At 38.6% G+C, this 23702-nt stretch overlaps 2 protein-coding genes across 5 annotated transcripts in view; one reads left to right on the plus strand and one right to left on the minus strand.

Annotated features, from left to right (window-relative positions):
* The window catches only part of TSTD2 (thiosulfate sulfurtransferase like domain containing 2), a 28351-nt gene extending 7569 nt beyond the window's left edge, over positions 1 to 20782 (minus strand). For 2 of the 4 annotated variants that reach the window (XM_079113314.1, XM_079113311.1), the window contains exons 1-5: positions 20627 to 20782; positions 17234 to 17447; positions 5427 to 5740; positions 4901 to 5021; positions 350 to 475 (exon numbers count right to left, since the gene is read on the minus strand). In XM_079113314.1, coding sequence (XP_078969440.1) covers positions 350 to 475; positions 4901 to 5021; positions 5427 to 5740; positions 17234 to 17398 — 726 coding nt within the window. In that variant the 5' untranslated portion in view covers positions 17399 to 17447; positions 20627 to 20782. The other 2 variants (XM_079113313.1, XM_079113312.1) reach the window with 2 other exon arrangements.
* A 115-nt stretch (positions 20783 to 20897) lies between these two features.
* Positions 20898 to 23702, plus strand: part of NCBP1 (nuclear cap binding protein subunit 1) — a 34211-nt gene continuing 31406 nt past the window's right edge. The window contains exon 1 of the mRNA XM_079113308.1: positions 20898 to 21266. Within this exon, the coding sequence (XP_078969434.1) occupies positions 21233 to 21266 (34 nt within the window). The 5' untranslated portion in view covers positions 20898 to 21232. The remainder of the gene's footprint in view (positions 21267 to 23702) is intronic.

Below are 23702 nucleotides of genomic sequence, written 5' to 3' on the forward strand. Positions count from 1 at the left end.
ATTCCAGATTTACTAAAAACATAGTAAAATCACTGCTGAAACAGTCTGGTAGTCCCTCAAAGGAATGAACACATCCACATTTTACAGTCAAATTGTGTAACAGTAACATCATCATTGTGTAGGATGGGAGACTAAGATCTAAATAGGGCACCAAATGGCTCAAGGTCACATGATAACTCAATGGAAGAACAGATAGGCATTCTCCTTCTATTGCAGTGTCTTATAACTTAAAGGGGAAAGAGTATTTTTCTGGCACTGTTTATTTCTCTATATTGGTCTCTTCTTCAAAAACCTACATTGATACAGAAGTATACTGTGCTAGATCCATTTCATTTTCGATTTCTCTTACCTTAAAATCTTCCTTACAAAGATAATCCTTAAATAACGGACAAGAAAGCATGGCTTCTACATAGAGTCTGGTGGCCAATTTGCTTCCACCAACTGTCCCGTTGATTCCTTCAGTAGCAATTCGAATCTGAGAAACAAGATGGTGAAAAACAGGGAACAGAGCAGGTTCTCCAGTTACCTTTCCAGGACAGAACAAAAGGCTCTTGTACATCAAAGAGTTCAACAGCATAAGCAGAGAGCTTCTGTGGACACTGAAGTGTCACTGAACAAAGGTACCCCTGTTTCCATAAAATGGCACAGCCTGTAGTATAGGTAAGCTATTTAGATCATGCGTGCTGAGTAAGAGAATGTGAATAAAACTTCTGGAAAGTCCATTTGCTGTAGAGCGCCACTCATCCAAGGGCCAAACAAGTGACTTCTGAGCTTGACCTAAACCCAGGTAGTATAATGGAGTCAACAGATTAAGATTTAGCTCTTCAGCTTACTTGCCATGAACTCTGAGTTAACTGACTTCTCGGAACTTTAAGTTTTTTCCATAGTTGAAGTATGCAATTTGACCAGTTTTGATGTGTATGTAACCAATACAATCAATATAAAAAGCATTTCCATTTTTCAGTTTCTTCATGTTGATAAAAAGGGAATAAAGAACACCAAAAACAGACTTTAAAAAAACAACAACAACAATAACAAAAAACTGCTGAGGAGACATTACCCAAAACCTAAAGCACAGAGATCACCTAGGGTAGGGAATGCATGTGTCATCTCTGCATGGCTAGGGGAAGTTAGGAGAAAGCCACCATTGCAAATACACCCATTGGAATCCAAGTACCAAGGCAAGCATGTGTCTGCTTTGTTTACTAACGTATCCCCAGAGCCTAGAGTAGTACCTGCCACACAGTGGGTATTCAATATGTATCTGCTGAATAAATGAATGGATATTCACATCTGGGCTCTCATCTTTGGTAGACAAGAAAAGCAAGTACATATACGTGGCTTTCACTTTAGGAGAGCATGAGGGCAAACAGACCCTCCTGTTTGGCTAAGTAAACACGTTGTGAATGAGACTAGGCCAACAGGTCTTTAGATGCTTTCCATGTTCTCTGAAATACTTCACTGGTCATGGGACAACAGAACCTGGGGTAGGACTCCTGCCCTCAATACAGGGCAGGGCACCACCATTCTTTGGTTGTTTTAGTACTACAAAATCTTTAGATGGGTTTAAAGATAGATTTTATTTGAAAGAAATCACCTCTAGAGAAAAGTCCTATAGAATGCAGCAGTGAGTGGTCCCAAGGTACTCTCTGGAAAGAGAGGTGATTTAATTCAAGGCCCTATGTTGTTACTACTATTCATGTACCAATGCAAGAACTTAAGTTTTAAGTGGTGGCCTTTTTCCAGTATCCAGAGGACACTTCAGTTGTTAATCTGATTCTTTAGGAATTCATTGCACAAACCAATGCAATGGTAGTGGCTATCCACAGTTCCATGATGAAGATTCCAGATTACATCCAGATTTCTTGAGAAAGAAAACTGCAGTCTAGTGCAGCCTGTTCTGAGAATGTGCTATGGTCTGGATCTGGAATGTGCCTCAAACACTCACGTTGAAGGCTTGGTCCCAGTGCAGTTATGTTCTGAGGTGGACCTTTTGGAAAGTGATTGGATCATGAAGGCTCTTATCAATAGATGAATCCACTGATGGGTTCATAACTGAAAGGAATATTGGGACAGGATGAGAACTGGAGAAGGGCCTAGTTGGAGGAAGTAGGTCACTGGGGATATGCCCTGGAAGGCTATTATCTTGCTCATTCTCTCTCATTCATTCATTCATTCATTCATATTCTCTCTCTCTCTCTCTCCTCTCTGCTTCCTGGCTGCCATGAGGATAAGCAGTTTTCCTCTACTGTGCCAGGAAGTTTGGCCTTTCCTCAGGCCAGCTGACCATGGCCTGAAATATCTGAAACAATGAGCCAAAATGAATCTTTCCTTCTTTGTTTTTCTCAGGTTTGTCACAGCAATGAAAAATTGACTACCACAGCATGAAATAGTGAAGCAGGAAGTATATGCCATCTCAGCTGACAGGTCAATTACTATCAATTTACAGGGGACTACACAGAAAAATAGATTGGAACCAGTATAAGATCAGGAAATGCACTCCAGAATAGTTTGAGACAGGTATAATAAAATACATACTTATATGTAGCTGTCTTTGAATAGGCTAGCAGATTCTTTTCCTATTTAACTTTAATCTAAGAACCCAAATAAAGGGCAAGCACATCTACTCCCCACATAATTAAGGCAGAGCAACTCTAAACTCAGGTGCTAGATTTTCAATCTCTAGGACTATTCAACAAAAAACCTTCAAAGGAGCCCCTTGTTGAGGGAGGCTTTATACCCAAGAAACTGAGATAAGCAGAAGTTAGTGTTTATTAAACACCTGCTATGAGACAGGAGCTTTACACTGTAATATCAAAAGGTAGATTTCATAACCCCCATTTGACAGAAAAGGAAGCAGAAGATCAGAAAATCAAATAACTTGTGAAGAGTTGGGCATGGTGGTGGATCTGGGATTCTTAACCACATCTTATTAGCTTCAAAACTGGTCTTCTGCAAAATCTCCAATGTACCTCCTATTTCTTAAGGCATATGAATGTACAATAATAGGGGTAGAAGCTTCTTTCCTTAATCCTAAAATTGCCAGGTTCTCTTTCCTTAAGTTCCAATCAATATTCTGCTAAATCTACCAAGACACAGAACTCTCTCACTAACCTGGGCATGTATCCTTGAAGCATAAGAATTTGGACCTGAGACACAGGAAGATGGCGCCACCTTGTGTGTAGGATCTCTCACTGATAGTTTACCATTAATTTAGACTGAGAATAAATATATGCCTCTGAACCAAGAGAGACTGATTTCACATACTGTACATTTTGTGAGTACCCAACTTTAAAGATGTTCTCTGAATAGAGTAGTGTATGCCTTCATTTTTTTTTTTTTTTAACTATGCATCGCAAATTGTGATAGGAAGAAAGAATATAGTGGTTGAAAAAATAATCCTTCCCCTCTTGGAGCTTGCAGGCCAAGAAAGGTTGGAAAGGTTGTAGATATTAAGAGTTATAAATGGACAAGTGATATAAAGTAACTATAAGATGCCACAAGAGAGCAACTGAAATATATTGAGGGACTAATAGGATTTTATTTACCTTCTAAGACTATTCTCATTTTTGTGTAGAGAATGGATTAAATGGTAGGTGAGAAATGAGAACCTAAGACTAATTTGGAAGCTATTCCAAGGACTAGGTAAGAGAGGCTGGTGGCTTATTCTAAGGTGTTGGATGTGAAAGAGAAATGAATGGAGTCAAAGGCTATTTCAGAGGTAGAAATGGTAGGACTTGGTGATGAACTGAAAGAGATAAAAGAAATCCTGACTTGTTAGAAAACATGAGTGTGGAAAATAGCAATGACTGATCAATTTATTACCTTCGAAACTAAATCCTGGAAAAAATTAGGGCTTAGATAGTGCCATAACTGGATGAGACTTCAGAGGAAACCTAGTTTACTTTCTTATGATTTAAAATTTGGAAATTATATAACAGAGATATATGCATATAATGTAATCATAGAGAACATTACTAAAAAATAAAAACAAGAAAATAAAAACTATCTGTCCTGTCACGCAGCCATGATCATTATTAGCATTTTGATATATATGACCTCTTATCTTTATAGACGTACTTATGGTTTGTTACAAGCTTGTATTCCATTTTTTATTGAACTTTCTCCAAATATCTGCAGAGTACCCTGCTCTAGCCCTGAGACTATGATAATTAGGACAAAGATCCTAACCTCATGAAAGTTCATATTCTCTAAGGGAGACAGAATATACTTTCAGTCATAATAATTTCAATTTATTACAACTATTCTTTGAATAGTGTGGTAAGGACTCTTCTGATTATAGTTCTGAGAAGACCACATTGGAGCAGAGATCTGAAGGGAGACACAAACCATGTGAAGATGTAGGAAGGTGTTATGATATTCTAGAGGGAAAGGTAACAGCAAGCATCCACACCTTGAGAAGGTAAACAAGACCTTGGCATATTTCAGGAAAATTAAGAAGCAACTTGGAATCACACCCATATGTATAGTCTTATTATAAAAGACTTTGGGAGTTCATATACCATGAACATTCCCCCATCCCAGGGGTCAGCAAATTATCCCGGCTTTTGCATGTAGTTATATCCGAACACAACCAAATCCACTCTTTCATGTATTATTTGTGGCTATTTTCAAGCTCCAACAATAATGAGTGATTTTTTTTGTACAAAGCCTAAAATATTTACTATCTTTAGAAAAAGTTGGCTGACCCTGCTCTAATTCTTACAAAGCAGTAATCAGTAGCTGTTAAATGCTCTACTAAAATGCCCAGCAGGATTTCTCTAACTTCTAAGAACCCAACAGCAAACATTTTTTATAGTGAGTACAGGCTCTGCAATCCAAAGCTGGGAGGCAAGATGAGCCCAATGCAGGGGTGGGGGGCATGTGGAGAAAGGGTTACCTTGCCTGTGAGGTGCAAGTGCTGACACAGAGCTGTCTGCCAGGCACAGATCCACTGGGGATCCTCTAGGTCACAGTAGCAGTAATAAAGTAGCACCTCCCCTTCTTCACTGCCCAGGTCACTATAAAAAAAAATGAGAGGAAAAGAACATTTGTGACACTGGTGTATAAGGAGGAAGATGAAGACGGAGCAACTCATGCCTGCCTTTTGCTTCTACTACTATTCTCCTGAAATAAAAAGCAACTCCTTTTGGTATTTTCTCTATAGAAGGCAGTATCTGCACTGAATGTCTTACCTTACAACTCTCCTTACGGTCTTATATCTGGAAGTCTCCTTTCACTATCTGAAAGACTGGTATTAATAATTCATTTATAGGAAAGTTGGAAATATATTTTCCATATTCCCATCCATATTTGCTGAAATTGGTCTTTCTCATTTTACCCAGTTTAGTGGGAAGGTTGTAGTATTTCATTGCAGCTGGAAAAAGTATTCTCAATCAAACTAAAATAAAAAATGAAAATTTTACCTTTTCAGCTCATCAGGGGTAAAGCAACTTGTATCAGGGAGGCAAGCAGACACCTTGTAGCTATGAGAAAGGTACTCTTTTAGAGGGTTCTTTTTGTCCACAGATGTGATACTCTTTGAGGTACTCAATGTTGCAGCCAGTTGCTTTAAAATAAAAGCAGTCTGGTGATAAATTTCATCAGCATGTTGTGTTGCCACATGTCTATGGATGCTGGTCTGGTTCATGAATAGCTGCTGACAGCACTTCCACCATTTTTCTTTACATTCATACGGAGGTGCAGGAACTTGTTTGGTTTTGACGAAAAGGGCAAATGCCTGCAATTAGATTTCAAGTACCATTATTGTTAAACAACCTTAAGTTTACTGGTAATAACAGTTTTAATGAAATCCTTCATATTGTTTTACCACAGGCGTTTCTAGTTTTATGTCCCACTATTCTAAGAAACAATTCCCTGAGAGTAACAGTTCTCTTATAGTAAGCTTCAGAAGAGATTAATAGAGAAATTAAAACCAGGAGTATTACATTATGGAGGTTAAATAGCTCCCAGCACCATAAATTTATTCTCAGGATGCAAAATCTAAGTCGCATATGAATATATTTTTAGTTTGAATGGATATATATTTTAGTTTGGCCCTGTATTGCATACACTAAAGTTGGAATGGGAAGATGTGGCATCACATCCTAGCCTTCCGTAGTTAAGCTCTCTCCCCCAACCTCTCTTTTGCTCTTCCTCCATATGTATCTGACACACGAACAAATCTGGGCACCTCACTGTTTTCATCTTCCTGTCCTTGTCCATGTTGTTCCCTATAGATGGGATGTGCTATGCTAATCTCCTATTTTCCAGAAGTACTTTATAAATTTCTGAGTCCACTTTAGAGGACACCTCTGCCATGAAGCATTCTATGATCTTCCTATTTCCTGCTATTTCTCCATCTTCTGAATATAAAAATAAATATAATATATAAATATATAAATATAAAAATTTCTACTTTTTCCAATTAATTGTAAATACTGGCTCTGATGATACCTTTAAAACAGACACAAATCTGAGAGTCAGTCAACCTTTAGGTGCCGAGTTTACATGTAGAAAAAGCCAGCCATAAAGAATTACATAAATGTTAAACAATGTAATTTTTATGTCCTTGCTTGGTACAGAAGGTAGATATTCCTTTGCAATGTTTCCCCCACATCCTGCTTTTAGTCTAATCTTTCTCTTACAATCTTCCTAGCTCAATGGAACCCATCTATTAATCCTTTAACAGAACTTAAAACACCCCTGCCTTTATAGGTTTGCTTATGCTAATTATAATGTCTAAGTTGCTCTTTCTTCTTTGAAGCCACCAAAATCTTATGTAAATGAAAAGATTAAGCATTATAAAGATGTCAATTCTTTTTTTGGTTCTGGGGATTGAACCCAGGAGCACTTAACCACTGAACCACATCCCCAGCCCTTTTTATTTATTTATTTATTTATTTTATTTTGAGACAGTCTTGCTAAGTTGCTTAAGGCCTTGCTAAGTTGTTGAGGCTAGTTTTGAACTTGCAATCCTCCTGCCTCAGCCTTCCATGCTGCTGGGATTACAGGTATGCACTACCATGTCTGGTCAAGATGTGAATTATTTAAAGCATGTATTTAATGCAATTATAGTCAAAATTGGACAACTGTCCTTCAGGAACTTGACATGATTGTTCTAAAATAACAAATAACTCTTATTACCTATCAAAATCCATTTTCCTTTCTTAGAAGGCAAACAGTATTTCCTGCTTTTTTTCTGCAACTAGGTTTGGCTGTATAACTAAGTTTTCTCCAGTGGAATGTGAATGAAAGTGACATGTGACAACTCCAAGTCCATAAAAATCCTTTGTGTGATCCTCCATTCTCTCTTCCTCTTCAGTTTTCCTGGGATGGAAATCCTGAAATTATGCGTTGAGCATTGCAGAGGTAACATCAGCCTAGGTCCCCCAAAACCTGTGTATTAATGAGAATTCTCCTACTCCCCTTCTAATGGGCTGAATCCACTATACAGAATTGGGTATATCTGTTACTGCAGCCTAGGTCTCCATAATTAATAAATGAGGAAATTCTACAAAAGCAGTGAAGAAAAACTTGATATTCTAGATACAAATATCTACGATAGACAAACAGGGGTTCTAGCCCATTCTGATGGGCATATTGAAAAACCAAAAACATTAATGGAACATCCTCAACTTTTACATCCTATATCCAATCCATCAACTCTACTTCCAAAATAATATCTATAATCTAACCATTTCCCCCACCTCTCTTGGACACTACTCTGTTGATTTAAGTCATCATCATGTCTTCCCTGGATTATTATAATAGTCTCCTAGTTTCCCTCTTTCTATACTTATCCCCATGATTTATTTTCCATTCAGCCAAAATGATTCTTTTAAAACTTATGTAAGAGTGCTGGGGATGTAGTTCAGTGGACATGTACTTGCACAGCATGTGCAAAGGCCCTGGGTTAAATCCCCATCACTGGGAATAGAGAAATAAATAATTGGCTTTAAAACTTATGTAAGGCTCAGTGTAGTGGTACATGCCTGTAATTCCAGCTATTCAGGAGGATAGAAACTTTAAGGCCAATGTGGGCAATTTTGAGAACCTATCTTGAAATATTATAGAAAGGGCTGGGAATGTAGATCAGTACTAGACTGTTTGCCTAACATGCTCAAGGCCCCAGTACTTCAAAGGATAACAAAAACAAACAAAGCTTAAATCAGATGATGTCATTCTTATCCTCAATAACCTCCAAAGGCTCTCTTCAAACTCTTTAGCAAAGTCCTTACAAGTCCCTAGATAACATGGCTCCTTACTAATTTTTGTGTGCAGTACTGAGGACTGAATGCAGAGGTGCTCTATCACTGAGCTACATCACCAGACATTTTTGGTTTTTCATTGTGAGACAAGGTCTCACCAAGTTGTTCACATTGACCTTGAACTTGCAATCCTCCTGCCTCAGCCTCGCACAATTACAGGTGGTACACCTTATGTAGCAGCTCCCACAGCTCCTTATGCGGCTCACACCTCACCTCCTACCATTCTAACTACGTGCTTTGGCTTAAACATGTTATGCAGGCTTCTGCACCATGACCTTTGCCTGGGATGTTCTTCCTCAAAATATATGGAGTGCTCATTTGCTCTTCTTCAAAAGCCAACTACTGATGAGGCCTTTTCCTGACCATCCTACATAAAAGAGTAAACCAAAATCCCCTTAAACTTCTTTAATTGCTCCCCATTATACTTATCACCATCTGACACATTACATAATTATTTATTACCTTTCTATAAGATGACTTTCTAAAATATGTTTAAGTCTGATATTGGTAAAATGAAATAGGCAATAAAATATACTACTGACATAAGTGTATACTCTCTGGGACACTTATTTAACAGTGAATATCAAGAAATTCAACAGTATTCATATGCTTAAACCCCTTTCAGGGGCTGTTCTTAAGGAAAACATATGAACTTCGGGCAAATATTAGTAAAATGCTGCAGGTATCATTAGCAGTTATTTCCAAAAGGGGAATGGTAAGCAAATTACGGCATATACTAAGTGTGGAATATTATGCAGTTTTAAGTTCCATGAAAAATATATTTATGATATAATGTTAAGTAAAAAATTGGACAGAAATTGCTTACATAATATAAAGAAATGTGCCACAACAGCACCGCAACCCAGCCCAGCACCTGCGCACAACTCCAGTGCTGCCACCTGGCACCGGGCCCGTGGTCTCCGTGGTGCCCCCACCCGGCTCAGAGCCCACACATGACACAGCTGCCTGTGCTATAGCTAACCATCTACCAACAGGTGGGGTTGCCTCTGCACAATATCATGTATTATTCCTGACATGGAGGCCACCATCCCTAGTCGGAAGCTCCCTTCTTGGGACACCGAATTATCAAGTACCTCTCAGGTATCAGGCTACTGAAGACTAGGAGGTTCGAACAGTATAGTTTTATTGTAGAATGTTTTTTTTATTAGTACTATTATTATGATCATTCCTATTCATATCTACCATTATTCCTACTTCTCTTTTTTTCACTATTTTTCTATTTTCCTCTTTGTCTACTGCTTTGGAGACTCTCCCTTTCCTCATTCTAACAACCAATTTCTTTTAATTCTGCTTTAACTATTCCTACGATATAGTACCTCCATAGACTCACTTCTTATCTCATTAACATTACATCCTACACCCCTCCCCATCCTCTTTGTCTACCATTAGAAATATGGTCATTATTGCAAACCTATTGTTTATGCTGTAGATAATAACAAAACTCATCATCTCTGCTTACTAAGACAATACTGTTAATATCTTAATAGGTACTATTTGGGTTAAGGATGTATATTGTTTATATTGTGTGCTGCTAATATTGATCTCCCACTTTAAGGTGAAGTATTGGAAACCTGCAGGGACACTCTAAGTCTACAGGGGGGAAACTGCAATACCTCGGATTCACACTGCTAAAGGGGAAGATACACAAATATGAAAAAACAAGGGAAGAAAGTGTCCCAAGCAAACCTAGATGCTATATCAATAGAATTCAATGATAGCATGGTAGAAGAAATGTCAGAGAGGGACTTCAGAATATACATAATTAGGGGCTGAGGAGATGGCTCAGTTGGTAGAGTGCTTACCTTGCATGCACAAGGCTCTGGGTCTAATTCCCAGCACCAAAAAAAAAAAAAAAAAAAAAAAAAAAAAGGCAGAATGTACATAATTAAAATGATCCAAAAAGTAAAGGATGAGATAAGAGAGCAAATGCAGGCAATGAATGATCTCACCAATAAGTGGTTAAAAGAGCAAATGCAGGAAGCAAAAGATCATTTCAATAAAGAGATAGAGATTCTGAAAAAAATAAAAGAAATCCTTGAAATGAAGGAAACAATAAACTGAATTAAAAATTCAATATAAAGCATCACTAACAGAATAGATCACTTGGAAGACAAAAACTCAGACAATGAAGACAAAATATTTAATCTTGAAAACAAAGTTGACCAAACAGAAAAGATGGTAAGAAATCATGAATGAAACCTCCAAGCATTATGGGATAACATGAAAAGAGCAAATTCAGGAATTACTGGGATTGAGGAAGGCACAGAGATACAAACCAAAGGAATGGATAATCTATTCAATGAAATAACATCAGAAAAATTTCCAAACCTGAAGAATGAAATGGAAAATCGAATACAAGAGGCTTACAGGATACCAAATGTCCACACCAAGGCACATTATAATAAAAATGCCTAACATACAAAATAAAGATAGAATTGTGAAGGCTGTGAGAGAAAAGCATCAGTTTACATATAGGGGGAAGCAATATAGATATCGGCAGGTTTCTATGCTGAACATTTTTCAAGCTGTGAAAGAAAATGGATGTCATCCAAGAATCTTATACCCAGCAAAACTTACCTTCAGATTTGATGACAAAATAAAATCCATGATAAACAAAAGCTAAAACAATTTACAAATAGAAAGCATGCACTACAGAACATTCTCAGCAAACTAGTCCAAGAGGAAGAAATGAAAAACAACAATGTAAATCAGCAAGGGAAAAGCAAATTAAAGGAGAAACCTAGTCAAGTTAAAAACCAAAAATAAGCCAAGATGACTGGGAATACAAGTCATATCTCAATAATAACCCTGAATGTTAATGGCCTAACTCATCTATCAAAAAACAGACTGGCAGGTTGGATTAAAAAGAAAGACTCAACAATATGCTGCCTTCAAGAGACTCATCTCACAGAAAAAGCTACCTAGAGACTAAAGGTAAAAGGATGGGAAAAAACATACCATGCACATGGACTCAATAAAAAAGCTGAGGTTTCCACCCTCATATCAGATAAAGTGGACTTCAAGCCAAAGTTAGTCAGAAGGGATAAAGGACATTTCACACTGTTTAAGGGAAACATAAATCAGCAAGACATAACAATCATAAATATTTATGCCCCAAACAATGGCACATCCAGGTATGTCAAACAAATTCTTCTCAATTCCAGGAACCAAATAGACCATAACACAATAATACCAGGTGACTTTAACACATCTCTCTCACCATTGGATGGATCTTCCAAACAAAAATGGAACAAAGAAACCATAGAACTCAATAACACAATCAATAATTTAGACTTCACAGACACATATAGAATATTCCATCCATATAGAATATACTTTCTTCTCAGCAGCACACGGTTCCTTCTCTAAAATAGTCGATATGTTACTCCACAAAGCTACTCTTAGCAAATACAAAAAAATAGAGAAACTACCTTGCATTCTATCAGATCATAATGGAATAAAAATTAGAAATCAATGATAAAATAAAAAACAGAAACTATTCCAACACCTGGAGACTAAATAATATGCTACTGAATGATGCATGGATAATAGAAAACATCAGGAGGGAGATAAAAAAATTCTTAGAGGTAAATGAGAACAACAATACAACATATCAAAATCTCTGGGATGCTCTGAAATCAGTACTAAGAGGAAAATTCACGGCATGGAGCACATTCAATAAAAGAAGAAAAAGTCAACAAATAAACAACCTAACATTATAGTTCAAAGCCCTAGAAAAAGAAGAACAGATCAACACAAAAAGTAGAAGACAGGAAATAATTAAAATCAGGTGAAATCAATGAAACTGAAACAAAAGAAACAATTAAAAAAATTGACAAAACAAAAAGTTGGTTCTTTAAAAAAATAAGCAAAATTGATAAACGCTTAGCCACACTAATGAAGAGGAGAAAACTCAAATTACTAAAATTCATGATGAAAAAGGAAATATCACGACAGACACTACTGAAATACATAACATAATTAGAAGTTATTTTGAAAATCTATACTCCAACAAAATAGAAAATCTCAAAGACACTGACAGGTTTTTAGAGACATACGATCCATCCAAACTGAATCTGGAGGACATACACAATTTAAACAGATCAATTTCAAGCAATGAAACAGAAGAAGCCATCAAAAGCTTACCAACCAAGAAAAGTCTGGGACCAGATGGATTCTCAGCCAAATTCTACAAGACCTTCAAAGAAGAACTCATTCCAATACTCCTCAAAGTAGTCCATGAAATAGAAAAGGAGGAAAACCTTCCAAACTCATTGTATGATGCTAGAATCACCCTGATACCAAAACCAGACAAAGACACATTGAGGAAAGAAGATTTCAGACCAATATCCCTAATGAACATAGATGTAAAAATTCTTAACAAAATTTTAGTCAATCGCATACAAAAACATATCAAAAAGACAGTGCACCATGATCAAGTGGGTTTCATCCCAGGGACGTAAGGTTGGTTCAACACCCGGAAATCAATAAATGTAATTTACCACATCAACACACTTAAAGTTAAGAATCATATGATTATTTTAAGCATTTGATTAAAATACAGCATCCCTTCATGCTCAAAACACTAAAAAAAATAGGGATTGTAGGAACATACCTCAACATTGTAAAGGCTATCTATGCTAAGCCCATGGACAATATCATTCTAAATGAGAGAAACTGAAAGCATTTCCTTTAAAAACTGGAACAAGGCAGAGATGCCCTCTTTCACCACTTCTATTCAACATCCTCCTTGAAACTCTAGCCAGAGCAATTAGACAGACAGATCAAAGAAATGAGAGATATGAATAGGAAAAGAAGAACTCAAATTATCACTATTTCCTGATGACATGATTCTATATTTAGAGGAGCCAAAAAATTCCACCAGAAAACTTCTAGAATTCATAAATGAATTCGGCAAAGTAGCAGGATATAAAATCAACACTAATAAATCTAATACATTTTTATTCATAAGTGATGAATCCTCTGAAAGAGAAATTAGGAAAACTACCCCATTTACAATAGCCTCAAAAACAAAAAAATACTTGGGAATCAATCTAACAAAAGAGGTGAAAGACCTCTACAATGAGAACTACAGAACACTGAAGAAAGAGATTAAAGGAAACCTTAGAACATGGAAGGATCCACCATGTTCTTGGATAGGCAGAATTAATATTGTCAAAATGGCCATACTACCAAAAGTGCTATACAGATTCAAGGCAATTCCAATTAAAATCCCAATGAGGTACCTCATAGAAGTAGAGAAAGCAATCATGAAATTCATCTGGAAAAATAAGAGACCCAGAATAGCTAAAGCAATCCTTAGCAGGAAGAGTGAAGCAGGTGGTGGTATCACAATACCAGAGCTTCAACTACAGAGCAATAGTAACAAAAACGGCAAGTGTTGGCATCAAAATAGACAGGTAGACCAACGATACAGAATAGAGGACACAGAGACAAACCCACATAAACACAGTTATTTTACACTAGACAAAGGTGCCAAAAACATACAATGGAGAAAAGATAGCCTCAACAAATGGTGCTGGCAAAACTGGAAATTCATATGCAGCAAAATGAAACTTAAACCCCTATCTCTCAACCTGCATAAAACTCAACTCAAAATGAATCAAGGACCGAGGAATTAGACCAGAGACCCTGCACCTAACAGAAGAAAAAATAGGTCCAAATCTTCATCATGTTGGCTTAGGACCAGACTTCCTTAACATGACTCCAAAAGCACAAGACATAAAAGCAGGAATCAAAAATTGGGATAGATTTAAACTAAAAAGCTTTTTCTCAGTAAAGGAAACAATCAACAATGTGAAGAGACAGCCTACAGAGTAGGAGAAAATCTTTGCCATACACATTTCGGATAGAGCACTAATCTCCAGAATTTATAAAGAACTCAAAAAACTATACACCAAAAATACAAATAACCCAATCAATAAATGGGTTAAGGAAATGAGCAGACACTTCACAGAAGGTCTATAAGCAATCAACAGATATATGAAAAAATGTTCAACATCTCTTAGTAATAAGAAAAATGCAAATCAAAACTACCCTAAGATTTCATCTCACCCCAATTAAAATGTCTAATATCAAGAATATAAGCAATAATAGGAACTGGCGAGGATGTGGGGAAAAAGATACACTCATACATTGGTGGTGGGGTTGCAAATTAGTGCAGCAACTTGGGAAAGTAGTATGGAGATTCCTCAGAAAACTTGGAATGGAACCACCATTTGACCCGGGCTATCTCACTCCTTGGCTCAGGCCAATTAGAATGACAATTGTCAAGAATACAAACAACAAGAGGTGTTGGCAAGGATGTGGGGGAAAAGGTACACTCACACATTGCTGGTAGGACTGCAGATTGGTGTAGCCATTATGGAAAGCAGTTTGAACGGAACCACCATTTAACCCAGCTATCCCACTCCTTGACCTATACCCAAAGGACTTAAAATTAGCATACTACAGTGACACAGCTACATCAATGTTTATAGCTGCTCAATTCACAATAGCTAAATTGTGGAACCAACCTAGATGCCCTTCAATAGATGAATGGATAAAGAAACTGTGGTATATACACACAATGGAATATTATTCAGCCATAAAGAATAAAATTATGGCATTTGCAAGTAAATGGATGGAGTTGGAGAATATCATGCTAAGTGAAATAAGCCAATCCCAAAAACCCAAAGGTCAAACAATTTATCTGATAAGTGGATGATGATACATAATGGGGGAGGGGCAAGAATGGAGGAAGGATGGATTATATAGAGGAAAATGAGGGGTTGGGAGAGGTTGGGGGAGGAAAGATAATAGAGTGAGACAAATATCATTGTCCTATGTATGATTACACAACTGGTGTGACTACATGTACAACCAGAGATGAAAGTTGTACCCCATTTGTGTACAATGAATTACATTTAAAAATGTAATTTTTAAAATAAAAATTAAAAAAAAAAAAAAAAAAAGAAATGTTCCATAACATTTGACTTGTTTCTTGTTTCTTGGAATATAATCACATTGTTTTGAGAAAAATCATTTGAGTTTTGTAAAAAAAAAAAAAAAAAATCAATAAAAATATAAAATTTTTTAGCCAATTACCTACCACTGGAAGACATATTATTTCTAACATTTGCAACTATAAGCAATGTCAAATGAACAATCCATGCATATATTCTCCTATACATCTTTAATAATTTATCTACTTATGATAGATATCTACAAAAAAAACAAGGGACTCAAAAAGAATGAAATTTTAAATTGTGATGGTGACTTTCAGAAAAATTGTAACATTTATATTCTAATCAATACAGCATGTGAGTGGTCTCACTGAATTTTATTACTGTTTAGTTTTTTTTATCTTCAACATTTTTAGTGGTGGTGCAAATAAAAAAGAAATGCCACTTTCTTTTCATTTGCATGTCTCATGCATCCATAAGAGACATTCTGAGACAATATTATAAATGAAGAATATCACTGTTGGACTGCCTCAACTTATGCAAGACTGAGCCTGGATCGTTCAGCACTGAAACAGTAGTGTGGGGTAGCCTGAAATTGCCTTAGAGCCTCTTTTTACAGCCTCTCTTGTAATTTACTTTCATGACAGGCAAAAAGAAAAAGTATATTTCCCTCCAAAATGCTGATTAATTAAATAAGAAAAAAAATAGTAATTTTATAGTGGAAAAACCTGGCAGACATTTCCCTATTAAGTAACAAAAATTAACATTGTTAGTAATAGGACTAAATGACATAATAAATCTCCTGAAAGCAACAAGATGAACACAACATTTCTTCCAGCATAGTCCTGCTAATTAAAGTTTTAACCTGAATCTAATCACAAGGAAACGAGTCAAAATTAAACCAAGAGACATAAAAAAAATAACTCCTTTGTAGTTTTCAGAAGTGTCACGGTTGTGATTTAGGGAAAAACTGAGAAAATGTTCCAGTTTAAAGAAGACTACAGAGACATGACAATAAAGGCATTCACTAAAGGTATTACATAACCCTACAGTGGATCGATGAAGGTTATTTTGGGGACAATTAGTAAAATGTGAATGGAATTTCTGAACAAAGGGAATATGCAGGTAACTCAGATAATTCTTAGGACTCTTCCATAAGTTTGAAATTATTGCAAAAGAATGTTGGCGAAATACTTCTTGTACTGCATGAGTTTCATTTTCAAGGAAATCTATACGAGATGAGTGTGGTGGGTGGCAGCTAAGAAGTCACAAGCTGAGATATCTATTCTTCATTGTTATGGAGTCAGTAAAAGATGTCTCCTCAAGACAGGACAACAAACTGAAAGTACAGAAACTGTCTCAATTATATGTCCTCAGTCAGGTCACTTTCCTTCCTAAGAGCCCCCAGGTTCTCTGCTGTTAAAGAGGAGGGGGTTTCAGTCAATGGTTTCTAAAACCAAGGATAAAAGGCACAGAAGAAGAGCATCAGCACCACCTTTATCTCAGCCAAGTCCCAGCTGTAAACACTAAATGCACTGCATTTTGGGATGCTTTGTCTATTCTCCAAATCAATGGGAGCCCAGCCAGCTGAACCAGTTCAGAAATCTTACCCCATTCATTAGCAGGGTTCAATAAAACAGCCTTGAGATGGCAGCCTCACTAGATGACAGTTGCCCTAAGCCTATCTTTTCTCCCTAAGACTACATGTCCTGGGTTCCTGGGATTCCTCTCAAGGTCCTCAGTGGGGAAAGAAATCCAACCATCTGTCTAGATATACTCTTCTTAAATACTATATCATAACTGTTGGTGGGCCATACCATGCCTATGATTCTCCTTTGTCTGGTGCTGAATTAACACCACTAATTAATGCCCCAGACTAGACCATACTAAAGCTGGAGGGCAACCTCAAAAAGCTACTTTAGAGGCACCTGCATTACTATATACACATGATCATGAAAACATCAATTGCAATTTTACCTTTTTCTTTGCAAATGAGTATTTCTTCTTTGTATTGCCATCTAACTCTGCTTTGAGACTACTGCTGGAATTAACAAGACTTCTATCTTTTAAATCCAGGTCAGAAAATCTTAAAATGCAGGCCTCCAGGTCATCTCCTTGGTCTGATGAAGTTGAAGAAGGCATCTGGATTGATTGAAGCAGTGAGCAGAGATTCCTTTCAATTTAGTACTTCCTAGGACATAAGCAAGAGAAAAAATGCCAAAGTCTGGTTATTTCCTGAAGTAAATATGAAGCTACTCAATCATGCAAATCTGCATAGACCCAGTAGCTCAAGTTATCTGTTCATTCATTTGCTCATTCAATAGTATCATTTAACAAGTATTCAATGCTACATACTGTTCTACATATTAGGGATATAGCAGTGAATGAAAAAGGAAAGACATATTCCAGTGGAGAGAGGCAAAGACATGAAGAACCTAACAACAAAAAATGAAAAAACCAGATGCTGGAAAAGGTTATGAAGAAAAATAAGTAGGAGGCAGAGGGATGAAGGAGTTCTTCAAACACAGAGGGTAGGAAATCCTTTCTGAAACAGTAGCATTTGAGCAGAAATCTGAATTAGGGACCAAGTCATGTACACATTTATCGTAAATACCAGAAAAGCACCAGGTACAACCAAAATCAACCAAGCGGTGTAATAATCTTCCATTATTAACACTTTGTTCTTTCTGTCCCAAATTTCAGAACCCATTTTAATAAGCCAGAAGAAATATCAAAAAAGTATTACTGTGGCCAAATTTTGTCAAGATGGATACACTACAACCAACATACTGATTCTTTTATAAAAACTGTTCCAGGTGACAAATGCTAAGAGGAAACATGAAGCACTGAGACTCTGGCTTATCGTATAGCTGGTCCCAAGCACTTGAACGTAGGCAAACCATTTAGTTTCTCGGAGTTCTAGAAAGCTTTTTAGTTTAAATCTATCCCAATTTTTGATTCCTGCTTTTATGTCTTGTGCTTTTGGAGTCATGTTAAGGAATTCTGGTCCCTAAATCTGCAAATTGGGGATGAAAACATTTACTTTACAGAATTAGAAAGGAATATATAACATGTTTGGCACATACTATGGTCTGATGAATAGTAACACTGTTAATATTTCAATTTAATGTAATGCCACATTAAAAATTTAACATTAAATTGATTTCTCTAAATATCAGTTACAGCAGACTATATTTTCCAAAAATGGTTGCAGAAGCATTTCTAGGCTATTTCCCCTCTCTCTAAGCTGGGAAGTCCCATAATTGCACCCCAAAATAAAGTATGGCAGAAGTGAGTCTATGTAACTTCCAAGATTGGACCCTAAAAAGGACACTGTCATGCCTTTTGCTCTCCACACAGCTTTTTCACTACCCCCCAAATTACCTCCCTTTATTCTGAATCTTCTTTCAGCCTCACCTTACTTTATATTTGGAACTATTCTTTGGGGAGTCTCTGCTATGTGCCTGGCACATAGAACTGTACTGGGAATGCAACTCTCCATAAAACTGCTAAAGTTTCTTCTCTCTTGGAGTCAGTAAGGAGAGACTAAAAATCGAAATAATAAAAACATGAAAACACCAGATAGTGTCAGTTCCCTTTGCTGAACTCTCCTTACCATTCCAACTTCTAAATGTTGAATTTCTCTGTCTACATTCACTCTGTAGATGATCTCATCCACTCCCAAGGACTTAAAAAAACTAAATTTGCTCCAAAATAAGTGGAGAGGGGAGGTAAAAATAGGTGAAGCCAGGTTGGCCATGAGTTGATAATTACCAAAGTTGGGTGATGAGTACATGGGGGTTCTTCAGTTTTCCCTACTTTGGTAGATATCTGAACTTCCATTAAAAGAGGAAAAAAGAGGGGGCAAACATAAGAGGAAATTTGTATTTAGACTACTATATACTAAACATCTCCAAATCTGTACCTCCAATCTGGGCCTCTCTCCTGAACTACAATTTCATCTACCCACTGGCTAGCTTTGGCTTCAATGGCAACTGTTCAAAACCAAACTTTTTAATGTATTCCCTCCAAATGAAACATGCAGTTCTCTAGTTTTCCTTATCTCAGTAAAAGACAATTCTATTCTTCCCGCTATTCAGACAAAAAACTGTGGGGTGATTCTCAGCTCCTGATTGTCTCAAAAGATCATCAAGCCCTTCAGAAAATTCTATCAGTTTTGTTTTTGAAATACAATCAAAGCACACCTCTGTACCACCTTCACTACCACCTTGGTTCAGTTCCCCAACATTTCTTGCCTGAATTACTGCAATGGCCTAGTCTTCTTCCTGTAGGAACCAGGGCAGTAACTTAAAAATAGGTCAGGTTATCTTCCAAAGGCTTCTCAATTTATTCAGATAATGTCCAAAGTCCTCACAAAATTCCTTTCCCTTATCTCTCTGATCTTATCTTCCACTACCCTCCACTTGCTCACTACACCTCAGATCCCACTACTTGTGCCCTTAATGGGTCATTTAGAACATTTAGCTCCAAGAGAGGAGGGGTTTTCCTTTGTTCACTTCTGCATCCACAGCATACAACACTGCCTAGTGCACAGGAAGTGCTAAATGTTAACACAGTCCAATACTCATTGAATGAAATACCAGTGATTGAATAGTAGAGAAATGCCCCAAGGAGAACCTGATAGTTGCGCTGAAACTCTTATGACCAGAGTCAGACATACAGAGTTAGGAGTAGAGACCTTCAGGTAAAGGAAATAGTGAGTATAAATTGCTAAAATGGGAACAAGATTGACTCATTACAAGAGGCAAAAAAGTGGTTGGAGCAGAGATGAGCGTAGAACCTACAGGCCCTGGTTTGGAGCTTGCAACAGCAAGTTCATGGAAAGTTGTAAACAAAGGAATAAAGAGATCTGATCATGGGTTTGATTTGAAAAGTACAGCTGTCAGGATTTATAGACAAAGGTTCTACAGGAAGTGAAAGACCTAAGAATGATTCCTCCCTACATTTTTGGATTAAGCAACTTAAGGATGATGCCATTTACTGAAATGGGTAAGACCGGAGGAGAGAGAGTTTAGGCCAGGAAGGTTCAAGGCAGTGTGGTGCTCATCAAAGACGTCAGGGCAGGGGGTGTTCACATACCCTACACGTAAACAAGAACCCAACTACCACTGGGAACGAACTACTGAAACCATAACTTGTCTCTACTAATCAGCACAGACAGGTGAGAGGTAAGACCATCAGAGCAGCCGCAGGCTAGCGTAAGCACCTGCCGGCCCGTCCCAGATGGGGGGCCTGAGTGGCGCCGCCTACAGCCAGGCAGAACCCAGCGCTGGAGGTGCTGGCCCGACCTCCCCGCCAGCTCTCCCGAGACGACAAAAGCCGGCAGGTGGGAGCAAGACGAGCACCTACCAGCCAGTCCAGAGTCTTCCTAGGTTTCTCTCCGAGGGCCTGCCTCTGCCTGGCAATGGTTGCCTTTCCCCGCCCTCGAGCCCACACCCGCGCCGCGCGTTCGCTAGGCTCGCGACGTCACCTCGCTCCGGAAGTCTTCGCGGCCTCCGGCGCAAGGGCCGCCGGGAACACGCTGGGGGCGGGGCACCGGAGCCCGTGGGCGTGCCCGAAGCCCGGGCGGGGACTCGGCGGCCCGTGCACCACTCGTCTCCAGGCCTGGCTCGCGGCCGGCGTGCTCTGGCTGGCTGGAGCTGCGGCGCCTTCCGCGTGGCCCCGGAAGGACACAGGGCGGAAGGCGGGAGAGGGAAGCAGCCGGTCGCGGAGGAAGCCCGAGGGGGCGGCTGCGTGCGGACCAGACGCCCGTAGAGCAGTGAGTCTCCAGACGCCGGCTCTGCGCCCACCGGCGGCCTCTCCCTTCGCGCTTTCCGGGAGCCTGCGGGAGCGAGTGCGCCTGCGCGCCGGCCCCTCCGAGTGCCTCGCCGCTGTCCTCGCGCCGGCCGGCGGCCCGACGGTTCCTGTGGCACTTCCCGTCCGGCTTCTAGGCTCGGCATCGCACGGGCGGGCGACATGTCGCGGCGGCGGCACAGCGACGAGAACGATGGTGAGTGCCCTCGGCTGGCCGCCGAGGACGCGCCGGGTGGGAGCGGAGTTGGGCTTACTTGGTCTTCGGGTCTTTGGGAAGGGACGGGAAGCCTGTCTCCCCGGGAGCGTTCGGGGGCCCTTGGAGGGAAGGGGGTGCACAGCGCGGGTGAGACTGGGCGACTTTGGACAGCGATGCCAACTCTCTGCCCGGTGGGGAGAGGCGGTCTGGCAAGTCCCGTAGGGCAGACCCGTGGTCTCTAAGGACTCTTCTGGATCTGGCCATGCACCGAGGATCAGGATGTGCACCCGTGCCTGGGCTGCCGCCCTTAGGGTCAGTGTTGGGGACTCACGGTCCTAGTGCTTGATTTAAACCCTCAAAGCTGCACGTGAAAAAGGTCTTGAAGACTTTGCAGAAAGACAAGAACAAAGCCTTGACAGATCTGATGAAGTGCAATCCGAACTCGACACCTGTGTTAGTTATGTGTTGATTTGCCTTCTTTTAAACTGCAGGGAGAGAATTTTGTCTCTTTTCCGCACCCACGAGGTCACTAGTAAGCAGACCCTTGTTGTTACATTAGATTGATCTTAAGCATGTTTTTCCCGTGTAAGAAAGAGTGCTGGAAAACTAAGAGGAGACTAGAGGTTCTTAGGACCATTTGGATGATTGTGTTCATGAAGGTCATGGTGTTGTAATTGTAAAATTAAGAATAATTTTGTTAGTTGAAACAGAAAAAGTGCTTGCTTTATGTAAAGTATTAAAATAAGTGGAGAACACGCAGCCATATAGAAAGGAGTGAAACTTAAGAGTAATTGTTAATATTTTTCAGCGTTTTGTTCCTTGAAGAGAGTTTTATCAAAATAGTTGAAGCAAGACTTTGGAGCCAGAGCATTTAGGTTCAAAGGCAGACCCTACTATTTGTCTGCTTTGTGATCTTGCCCAGGTGTATAACTTCCTTAAACCCTAGTCTGTAATATGGAAGTAATGATATTTATCTCTTCTGATTTCTATGAGGGTTAAAGGAGATTATACATGTACCCAACGGGTCATGATGCTGTTTATTATCATTTGCTAATGCTTCAGAAGTGGCAAAAACTCCAGCAGATACCGACAGAGAAAGAAAAAAAAAAATAGTAATTTTCAATTGAACATGTTCTCCACTGACATTTTTCTCTCCTGAAATGTTGAGGCAGTTGGGAATGGAGGCAGAATCACATGCATTAGTTTTAGCAGTGAAACACCAGATTTCTGCAAGGGCATGACTTGAGAGAATATTCTAGTCCAGCCTTCTTATCACACACCCAATTATCAATGCCCAGACAGCAGTAAGAGCAAGTCCAGGGCTTTCTCCATTGTATAAGTGTAACTGATGCTTTGATTTTTAACACAGGAGGCTTCTTGTACAGGGCATAGAAAATACAATATGTGTATGCTGTGTATTGAAATAATCAAAAACTTATCCATTCGAAGTCATCTCTTGGGTTTTAAAGAAATTTTAGCCACTTCTTCCCATTTTCTTTGCTCATTTTGTGCTTTCTTTTCTTTATCCATTTTTGTCAATCCCACTTGTAGACCATCTGTAAAGGGAAGGAAAATGTCACCAGAGGGCAACCTGGAAAATTAGACTGTGAATATATGGAAAAATAACTTGCTTTGGTTAGTAGGAGGCTTTCATAGGTTTTTTACAATTGGCTTCTCGTTTACTCCAGCTGGCAGCTAGATCATTATTTATTTTGATCGTGTAGGAACTTCAGAGTAAATAAGACAAAGACATGTAAAAAAGGCATTCATTAAGCAGAGTTTATTATGTTAAATAATTTAGTAGTGAAGAGGCAGTTTATAAGTTCCTCTTTGATAATATGCTAAATCTGGAATTTTTGTAAATTGCCACAATTTGTGTAATGATCCCCTGTGGTTTACCCTAAACAGTGATCTGAATCTAATATTTTGGAAACTTTTCTTTTAATTTGGCATCTACTTATTTGTTTTTAAATAAGAAAGAAGTATAAATATTATAGAGAGTTTTTAACAGTAGGGTAGGAATTACTACTATCAGAATTAAATGGGCATATCTGAGCATTGTTGGACTGTTAACAGCCCTTAACAGTCATTGACTGCTGTGACTTTTCCATATGCTTGACTGTATACCGTAGGCCTGCACATCTGCAGGTTTTGCATCTGTGGATTCAACCAACAGATTGGGAAATATTTGGGGGAATAACTGTATCAGTAGTGAATGTGCTCACTTTTCCTTGTCTTTATTTCCTAAACAATACAGTATAATAACTGTTTGCATAGCATTTACATTGTATTAGGTATTAATCTACAGATGACTTAAAGTATACTGTGTAGGTTATATGCATATACCATACAATTTTTTTTATGAGAGACTTGAACATCCTCAGATTTTGGTATGTGCGAGGGGGAGTGATATTCTGGAACCAGTTCACCTTGGAC

The sequence above is a fragment of the Sciurus vulgaris genome (assembly GCF_902686455.1).
Source record: "Sciurus vulgaris genome assembly, chromosome: 15".
Classification (NCBI taxonomy): Eukaryota; Metazoa; Chordata; class Mammalia; order Rodentia; family Sciuridae; genus Sciurus; species Sciurus vulgaris.